Below are 10,685 nucleotides of genomic sequence, written 5' to 3' on the forward strand. Positions count from 1 at the left end.
TCCTAAATATTCTATTTATTTTGTTATTTAAAATGGAATTGTTTTCTTTATTTCTTTTTCAGAGAGTTCCTTTTTAGTGTATACAAACGCGATTGCTTTTTGCATGTTGATTTGATATCCTTCAACATTAGTGAGTTCATCGATTAGTTCTAACAGCTTTTAGTGGAGTCTTTAGGGCTTTCTAGATGGATTGTTCTGGTTAGGGCTCCAGTACTATGTTGAACAAGAGTGTGCGAGTGGACACTTTCTTGTTGTTTCTGATCTTAGGGGAAAATCTTCCTTTGAGCATGATGTTAGCTGTGGGCTTGACATATATGGCTCTTATTATGTTGAGTAAAGGAATATAGAAGTGCATTTATCATGAAAGAATGTTGAATTTTGTCAGGTTCTTTTTCTGCATCTATTAGAATGATTATATTATTTTTATTTTTTTATTCTATTAATGTGGAACCTCATACTTATTCATTTGTATATGTTTGGAAAGGTTTGTGAAGGTTTGGCAATATTTACCAATCCTTAATATTTGGTCGAATTCACCAGTGAAACCATTGCTTCTAGGCTTCTTGTTTTTGGGGGAAGTTTTTGAATATATGACTCAAGTGCCTTACTCCTCCTGATATCGGATTTTCTATTTCTTGATGATTCAGTCCTGTACGTTGTATGCTTCTAGGAATTTTCACATTTCTTTTAAGTTATCCAATTTGTTGGGGTGTAATTGCTCATAATATTTCTCAGGTTTTTGTTGTTGTTGTTGTTGTATTTCTGTGGTATCAGTTACAATGTCTTCTCTTTGATTTCTGATTTTATTTGCATCTTCTTGTTTTTCTTAGTCTATGTAATGGTTTGTCAATTCTGTCTTTTCACTTCTATACTAAATTAATTATGGTTTATTACCACCTTTATTTTATTATAGTATTCTGTGTTTGTCTCTATATTACTTATCTTGGCAAGTTTTATACTTTGATATGGTGTTGTGTTGCTGTTCAGTGTCCCATGGTTTCAACTTTAAGGAATCGTCTTAGAATGTCTTGTGGTGATGAATTCCCTCAGCTTTTGTTTATCTGGGCAATATTTGTCCTGTATTTTGAAGATTGTTTTGCCGAAAACAGTGATCTTGGTGGGCAGCTTTTGCCTTTCTGTACTTTGAATATATGATCCCATTTCTTTCTGGCCTTCAAGGTTTCTGCTGAGAAATCTGTTCATAGTCTTACGGTGGTTCTGTTGTATGTGACATGTCGCTCTTGTCTTACTGCTCTTCAAATTCTCTATTTGCCTTTGCCTTTTACAATTTTTTTTCTCTGGCTTTATTGAAATATGATAGACAATTAGTTGCTCATATGTACATTGTACAATTCAATGAGTCTTTTTTCAGAGATCCACATAACTCACAATGTGATCACCCGACTAAATCTAGTACCTATCTTATCCCTTACATATTTATTACAACATTATTATCCATCTTTCTCATGCTACATTCTACATCTCCATGTCTATTCTGCAACTATCCATTTGTACCTCTTAATCCCTTTGCATATTTCTCATCCTCGCAACCTCCTTCCCATCTAGTTGCCCTCAAAATATTCTTTGTATCCACCAGTTTATTACTGCTTTGTTGTTGTTGTTGTTTATTTTTTTCTTTAGATTCCACATGTACGTGAAATCATGCGATATTTGTATTTATCTGAACCATTTCATTCAGTGCAATATCCTCTAGGTCCATTAAGGCAATATCTTTTTCCAGCCCCTTTCTTTTAATCTGTGTCTGTGTTTTAATCTGAATTGAGCCTCCTGTAGGCTGCATATGTAGGAGTCTTGTTTTCTTATCTATTTGGCCACTCTATCTTTTGGTTGGAGCACTAAATTCTTTTCTATTTGAGGTACTTATTGATTGGAATGTACTATTACCATTCTTTCTTCATGTTTTTTATACATTTTTTTTCTTAAGGAAGTCCCTCCAACGTTTCCTGTAATACTGTCTTAATGATGATAAATTCCTTTAGATCATTTTTGTCCGGGGAGCTCTTTATCTGTCCTTCAACTGTAAATGATAGCTTTGCTGGATAAAGTATAGTTGGTTGTAGATCCAAGGATTTCATCCCATCAAATATTTTGTGCCTAGCTCTTCTGATATGTATTGTTTCTTTTGAGAAATCAGCTGCCAATATTATGGGTGTACCCCTGTAGGTAACTAACTGCTTTTCTCTTACTGCTTTTAAAATTCTCTCTTGGTATTTAAACTTTGGCATTTTATTTCTGATGTGTCTTGGTGTGGCCTTCTTTGGGTTCATGTACTTTGGGGCTCTCTGAACTTCCTGGGATTGTATGTTTATTTCCTTCATCAGGTTAAAAATGTTTTCCATCATTATTTCTTCAAAATCTTTCCAACTTCTTGTTTACCTTCAAGTAACACAAAGACACAAATATTTTTACATTGAATTATGTCCCATAGGCTCCTTAATTTATTATAGTCTTGGCTTCTTTTTGCTTCCCATTCTGATTGAGTGTCCTTGGCTTCCCCATCCTCTATATTGGTGGTTCAATCCTCTTATTTATCCACTCTGTTTATTCCACCTAATTTACTCTTCATCTCAGATCATGTGTTCTTCATTTCTGACTGATTCTCTTTTATAATTTCCATTTCCGTTTTCATGTTTTTTATCTCTTTGTTAAAGTTCTCTCACTGAATTCATCTATACTTCCCCTAAGTTCATAGAGCATCTTATAACTCAGCATCTCTTAGATTGCTTGACTCCATTATTCCTGGATCTCTGTTCTGTAACCTCATACGGTTTCTGCTTCTTCGTCTTCCCATTTTGGGTGCTTTTCTGTGTCTGTTTCTATGTACTAAGAAAGCTCCTAAGTGTCCCGGTCTTATTAGCATGGCTTTCTGTAGTAAGTGTCCAGTGGCACAGTCTTAAGAAGGTTCAGTTGCAAGCCAAGTTTAGCCGTAGCCTGTGCCCCTATGGGGCCACCTGTTAAGATTCAGCAAGCAATCCACATTGTGCTTATAGCTGCCTCAAGAAACCGTACCTAATCCGAGGCCAGAGACCACTATTGTGAGCCTTGGCTCTACTCAGCAAGGAGCACCAGACTCACCAAGGGTACACCTGGCTGTGTCTTGGGTAGGACCACGATTTGGGGGACCCGGAGTGTCAGGGAATCCTCTGGGGTGACTAAATTCTCTTATCCAGTTTGATGACGTCTCAGCTATGGCGGTGCTGCACACACACTGGGAAGAGTGGAAGGCTCAATAGAGGAACAATGGATACCACCGGCACTTCTGTCCGGGAGAGATCCTAGTTTCCGTCCCTCAATCTGACAACTGAATTTCCCCCGTAAGTCGCTGGTGCACCCTGCGCAGCCAACCCGGTGCTCTGCTCACAGCGAGCAGGTCCTTTCCCGCGAACGTTCACTGGTGGACACGGCCCCTTTAAGAGAGTCTGCAGCTGCCAGCTGCTGCTGCTATGTCTGAAACACAGCAGCCTAGTGCTTTCACCTCGTCCTATTTCTTCTCGTTGCCGGGTGCTTTCTTATTTCTCTCCCTAGTGATAGGGCTTGCTCGTCTAGTCCCAGGCAGGTTTCCTTGCTGTTTGCTCCATGTTTTTGTCACAACTTTTACTTGGTCGCAAGAAGGATGAACAAAGAATCTATCATGTATGCCAATTTTTTCTCTCCCACCTGTTGACAATTTCATTGTAATGTAGCTCAGTGTGGATTTCTCTTGTTCATCTTGGTTGGAGTGCTTTGGCCTTCTTGAGTCTAGATATTAATTTTCCCTATAGAGAAGAGACATTTTCTGCTATCATTTCTTGATGTAAGCTTTCTGCCCTTTCTCTATTCACCTATGAAGTCCCTTAGGATTACTGACTTTTTTCATTCCTTTCCTTCTGATCAAATAATATTTTTCCTTTCCTTTCCTTCTGATCAAATAATATCAAATGACCTTTCTTTGAGTCTGCTGAATTTTCTTCTGTTTTTCTTCAAGTCTACCATTGAAGCTCACTAGCAATGTTTACGTGAGTTATTGTCTTCTTCAGTCCCCCAAATTTTAGCCTTCTGGTTTTTTTTTTTTTTTTACATGTTCACATTTTTATTTTCTTTATGTATCATTTTCATGAGCTTGTGGAACACCGTTATCACTTTTTAAATTATTTCTTTGGATAAGTGGTTTCTTTAAGATCATTGTCTGGATATTTGTTTTGTATTTTTGTTTGAATCATGTTTCCTTGTGCTTTGTTTGTTCCCTAACTTTGTGTTGGGATCCATGAATTTGAACAAATACACACCTCTTCCAGTCTTTATGGACTGGCCGTGTACAGGGCAAAGCCCTCACCAGTCACCCTGGCTAGAGACTCAAACACCCCATTTTCCTCTCTCCCTGTTTTTTTGTATAAAGCTCTCTGGTTCTGTGTTTACATTTTGACAACTAGAGAAGCTTGCCAATTTCTTTTTCAGGAGCTACTAATCTCTGGCTTCCTTTGTTCTCTGTTTACGGTACTGAAAGTTCTTTGGCTCAATGTAAGCAAGTTTCCCCACTGTCCTTTTTTTCCAAAGTTGGTATTCTCCCCCTCTGGGCCCTGAGTCAGGTGAGAGAGATGCCAGTCTCTTGGGTAGCACTCCAAAAAGCCAGAACACCATGCATGTGCTCTACTTCTCTGCTTTCTCCTTAAAAAAAGAGCCTCCTCAGGTTGTGCACGTTCTCTAGATTGTGCCAAGTCATGCTGGCCTCAGCAAGGCACTACTCTCCCCTCCTTTATTCTCATTGGTCTCAGACATCTAGACTCTGCCAGTTTTTTCAGTACTTCAAGTGATGTAAGACGGACACCAATTCTTCAGGGAGCCCACTGACAAGCTGGTACATTGGAGGCATGCTTCCTCCTTCTCTTTCCTGTGATGGAGTCATCACAACTTGAGGCATTCTCTTCCACAATTGAGTGGTGCCAGATTCAAGGAGGTAAAGTGAAATTGCTTGTTACCAGTTTTAATGTGGCTGTCCTCAGTTCTTTGCTCTACTGTGCTACTGCAACTTTTTAACTGGAATCTGGATATCTCGTAAAGGAATTTTAGTCTAATCATTGCTAAATCAATGGTTCTGTGGTGGATAAAGGGGCTGGGATTTTTCATTCCACCATCTTCCCAATGTCATTTTTCACAACACTTAATTCAAGTCACCCTAATTACATCTACAGATGTGAAGTTTGAATTTTTTGCATATAATAATCATTCATTGGTCATTTGGTTGCAAAATTTTTATTCATAGATTCTTTACAAAAAAGTAAACTTTACTGTAATTTCTTTACAAAAATGTGATATACTTGATTTATATGTTGGAAAAAAATGTGTTTATTAAATTATATTATTCTATTGATGGCTATACAGAACACTACACCAGAAGTCCACACAGGGCACCTTTTCCCAAATAAATTATTTTTTGCTGATGAATCGAAATGCTGGATATTTACATCCAAAGGAGGGAGACTTTTTAAAACATCGAAATGAAAAAATAAAAGAATTGCATTTACCAATTTATCTTTTGTGTGAATATTCTGGGATTGATGTTTGAAATAAAATTTCTCATTTTGTTTTAACTTTAGACAAAAAGTTGATCTTATAATAGTTATTCATTTGTATTAGTTTTACTAGTCATATGACATGGGTAATTCCTGCTGTTTTACACTTATTCCTTCAAATATATGAATTTAACCACAATCTCTCTGTTTTTAACTTCTCATCTGCTGCTTTTACCCATGATTCTTCCAAGTATTTATTATACGGAACACATTTTGAGATCCCTAGCTATCCTTCTCTATATCAGCACTTCATTTTTTACAGGCTTTGCAGACAGATAATATTCAGCACTGATAAGTTTCATTATGAAAGAATGTAAAAACGTCCTCTTTAAATGTTTTCTTCTTTTTTTCCCCTCCAAATTAACAGGCACCTTGGGTGGAAAGAGTACAAATAATGGTATTGGGTATGAATTGAATATATATTTTTAGAAAATCATTATATAACTGGTGTGGTTCAAATACCTGCTCCAGTTAGGGTATAAGTGATTTGTTGATTTTATACATGTTGGATACTTTGATGTTAAGGGAATTTTTAGAAAAGATTTGCTTTAGAGTTTCTAAAATTACTTTTACTCATTATTTCATAAAGAAATGTATACATTTTCATGGTGTTTTAAAATTGTTTCTGATCCTTTAGCATCACCCTGTGATCCCACCTTTATCCTGAGTTGTGCTCCCTGCAATGTGATCTGCTCCATTATTTTCCAGAAACGTTTTGATTATAAAGACCAGACTTTTCTTAACTTAATGGAAAGACTGAATGAAATAGTAAAGATTATAAGCTCTCCATGGGTACAGGTAAGGCCAAGATCATTTCTTCCCGAGAACTACTTTATGTCCTTTTCTCCAAGAAATCCTAAACGCTGTGTGCACAGAGCTGTGAAGTGAATGTATGAGCATCACGTTCCTTCCCAGAGCTTACTACCACGAAGTGCTCATCTGGGAAAGATGGCTGATCCCTTAATGATTGGCTCGAAAAGACATGCCAAGAATTCAATCACATTGATCCTGTCCAGTCGTTTTTCCACTAAATTCTAAAGCTCCGTTTTCTGTAAAGTACTTTAGTAACTTTCCGAAAGTATACCTAGAGCGCTAATGGACTTCTGGATTCTTCTGGAAAGGCTTCATTACTCACAAAACTTGTCATCCAGTCAACACTTAGAGACTTCTTTGGCACATTAGTTGGCAGTACTACAAGAATGTAGGAAGGAAGAGAATATCTCCTTCAAGAAGGGAGACTATGTGGGACCACAGATGCTCCTTGGGAACACTAACTAGGGTAGGAGTGTTAGATGATTCAGGTGGCATCCTAGCTGACAAGGTGAGTATTTTGAGGATGACAAAATGATCGGTTACTGCGGTGTACAAACCGTAAACAAAAATCACGATTTTGGCTGTGTTGAGCTGACATGTTCTGTACTCTGCCTAAAAGGTAATGATGTGATCTTAGAGAAGTCACTTACCTGCTCTGGTGCCCAGTTGCTTTACATATAAAATGTTGAGTTATGTTTCATATTATCTTCAGGACCCTCCCAGTTCTGAAAAACTCATTCAATGTCTGGGCAACTAGATAGGACTAGAAAAAGCAATGTTAGCTTTGTGCTCTATATCAGATGGCCCAACTTCCTTCACCTCTGCTGTCTCCTACAAAATGTGAATTATAGTATTATGTGCCACATCATATTTCAAGATTATAGGGAAGAACTGATGTAAAAATGAACAAATTGGTGAAAAGATGGTTTTCTATTATAAACATGATGTCTGAGTATAGGACATGATTATCGTCTGTGCTCCCCTCGTCAGAATTTTCTCCCTAAAATATACTTATCAGTGTAGAAAGTATGTGTTTGTAAAATAAAAATTCCACTCAACACAGAGACCATTATTTATGAATATTTGTTAATATTTACAGTATAGTTTCTCATCAAGGCTTGGCATATGGTATATGTCTTCATTAAGTATATATATTTTTTTTACCTAATAAAATACCGTTTTCTCTTCTAGCTCTGCAATGCTTTCCCTGTTCTCCTTCATTATTTCCCAGGGAGGCATGGGAAAATCTTGGAAAATCAGCTTTATTTAAAAACTTATATTATAGAGCAAGCGAGGGAACATCAAGCATCCTTGGACATTAACAATCCTCGAGACTTTCTCGATTGTTTCCTCATCCAAATGGAGCAGGTAAAACGTTAACAAGAGCTCAATTACTTGATTGCTTGTGGATATTGTGGCTTATTGACAGAAGTGCCAGTGGTTTCCATTATTCCTCTGTTTAGCACTCACTCCTTCCAAGTCTGAGTACTCAGCACCACCATAGCTGAGAGGTTATCAAACTGGATTACAGAGATTGCTTCGCCCAGGGTATTGCCTGAAACTCCACCTCCTACAACACATGGTTTCACTGAACTCACAGCCAGTTGTGTCCTTAGGGAATCTTGTGCTCTTTGCTGAGCAGAGTCTACACTTACCTGGGTGGCAGCGTGGTTTTTTGAGGGAACTATAAGCACAGCATTTGTGGATTGCTTGCTGAATCTTAAGAGGTGGCCCCACTGGGGCTAATTGACCTGCAGCTGAACCCTTCTCAGGACTGTGCCACTGGACACTTACTACACTGTCATGCTAATAAGACCGGGAAACTTAGGAGCTTTGCTTAGTACATGGAAACAGACACAGAAATGCAGCCAAAATGGGAAGATAAAGAGGGTGAAACCATATGAGGTTACAGAACAGAGTTCCAAATACTGGAATTCAGTGAGAGAACTTTAACAAAGAGATAAAAAACAGGAAAATGGAAGTGGAAATTATAAAAGGGAACCAGTCAGAAATGAAGAACACATGATCTGAGATGAAGAGTATATTAGGTGGAGCAAACACAGTGGATAAATCAGAGGACCAAGCCACTGATATAGAAGATGGAGGAGCCAATGACACTCCATCAGAATGGGAAGCAAAAAGAAGCCAAGACTATAATAATAATTTAAGGTGCTTATAGGACACAATTAAATGTAAAAATATTTGTGTCATAGTGTTACTTGAAGGAAAATAAGAAGTTGAAGAGCTATTTGAAGAAATAATGAGGGGAAAATTTTTAACCCGATGAAGAAAATAAACATACAATCCCAGGAAGCTCAGAGAGTCCCCAAAAATGTGAACCCAAAGAGGGCCACACCAAGACACATCAGAATTAAAATGCCAAAGGTTAAATGCCAGGAGAGAATCTTAAAAGCAGTAAGAGAAAAGCAGTTAGTTACCTACAGGGGAACACCCATGAGATTGGCAGCTGATTTCTCAAAAGAAACAATTCAGGACAGAAGGGCTTGGCACAAAAGGTCAATGTGATGAAAACCCAGGATCTACAACCAAGAAAACTTTATCCAGCAAAGCTATCATTTACAGTTGAAGGACAGATAAAGAGCTTCCCAGACAAAAATGAGCTAAAGGAATTTATCAACACCAAGCTTGTCCAACACAGGAAATGTTGGAGGGAATTCATTAAGAAGAAAAAAATGTGGGCATGTAATCAGATACATTTGGAGTGAGAGATGTCCCCAGATCTCGCCTCTTGAAACAACAATAACTGAACATCTAACCCTCAACAATAAACACTCAAACTGCATACCAGCACGTGTGAGCATGGGACTTCCGAATAAGAGCTACTACAGATCAGAACTCCGGAAGATGACCAGAATGCTGGGAGTAACTAAGAAACTTCCTCTTGCAGCTCGAGTTCTCTGCAGGTGGAGGAGAAGGGGAGAAGGTGTGGCTGGTACCCTGAACAGCCCTCCCTGGGAGAGCCGTGAGCTCCACGAGGCCAGAGGCAGTGTCCAGGCATTAGGGCAAAAGCAGAGAAGTGGGAATATTTGAAGTGGGGACAGAAGAGAAACAATGCAGCTGCGGTTGCAAAATCCATGGCTGAGCTGCAGACCCCATCCCCTGACCTAGAGGGCCCCTCCTCCCATACCTTCCAAGACTGGACACCACGGAGCCCGAGTGGAATCTGAACAAACGATACTGAATCTGTCACTAACACTGATAGGGATTGAGAGTGAGAGTAGCAAGCATGATTGGATATCTATAAGAAAAAAAAAGACATTATTCAGAGTTTATATGAAGCAGGGATCCAAGAGGGTTAGATGCCACCTAATGGAAACCAAAAGAAAAATGCCTTCTTTGCAATGGGCTAAAGAGACATTTATATAATAAATCTTTCTGGGAAAAAAAGCAGAATACACTTCCATTAATGCCCAGGCGAAGAAATAATCCATTAAACACCATAAATAGTCAAGATAACAAAGCATCTCAGAAAGAAAGAGAAAAATCTCCAGAAAATAAGCTTACAGACATAGAAATATGAGACTTGTATGACAGAGAATTCAGGAAGGAACTTCTGAAAATTCAGTGAGTTCCAAAACAAGGCATATCAACAATTTCAGGAATTGAAAAAACAACTAGATAAGCAGATCAAGAAGATTGAAACCCTCCAAAAGAACAAACTAGATCATCTGGAGATAAAGAACACACTGCAAGAGATGAAAAATGAAATAGCAAGCTTGGAAAATAGAGTCAAATGGAGTAAAGAATCAGTGCTATCGAATACAGCGATCTAGAAATAAATCAGAAGGAAGAACAGAGAAACCAAAGAATGAAAAATAATGAAAGAGAAATACAAGAACTAGCTGAGACCATCAGGAGAGGAAATGTAAAAATAATGCGCATTTTCGAAGGGGAGGCAAAGGAGCAGGGATTAGAAACCATTTTCAGACAAATAGTTGATGAGAATTTCCCAAATCTAAGGAATGAACTGGAGCTTGGAATTCAAGAAGTCAACAGAACACCCAATTATCTCAACTCAAAAAAGGCCTTCTCCAAGACATATTGTACTAAAATTATCAAAAATCAATGACAAAGAAAGAATTTTCAGGGTCGCCAGGGAAAAGAAGACGGTAACCTACAGAGGAAAACCCATTAGATTATCGTCGAACTTCTAAGCACAAACCTTACAAGCCAGAAAGGAGTGGTATCAAATATTCAAACTATTAAACAAAAGGAACTATCAGCCTAGAATAATGTATCCAGCTAAGCTCTCATTTAGATATGAAGGAGAAATAAAGACCT

The 10,685-nt window shown here is 38.1% G+C and overlaps 1 protein-coding gene across 1 annotated transcript in view; it reads left to right on the forward strand.

The window, feature by feature from the left end:
• Window positions 1-10,685, forward strand: part of LOC105310066 (cytochrome P450 2C18-like) — a gene marked incomplete at its 3' end in the record, with an annotated part of 17,308 nt that overhangs the window by 2,609 nt on the left and 4,014 nt on the right. Inside the window, exons 3-4 of the mRNA XM_011386281.2 lie at window positions 6,208-6,368; window positions 7,575-7,751. Coding sequence (XP_011384583.2) covers window positions 6,208-6,368; window positions 7,575-7,751 — 338 coding nt within the window. The remainder of the gene's footprint in view (window positions 1-6,207; window positions 6,369-7,574; window positions 7,752-10,685) is intronic.

Source organism: Pteropus vampyrus, unplaced genomic scaffold (genome assembly GCF_000151845.1).
Source record: "Pteropus vampyrus isolate Shadow unplaced genomic scaffold, Pvam_2.0 Scaffold1030, whole genome shotgun sequence".
Taxonomy (NCBI): Eukaryota; Metazoa; Chordata; class Mammalia; order Chiroptera; family Pteropodidae; genus Pteropus; species Pteropus vampyrus.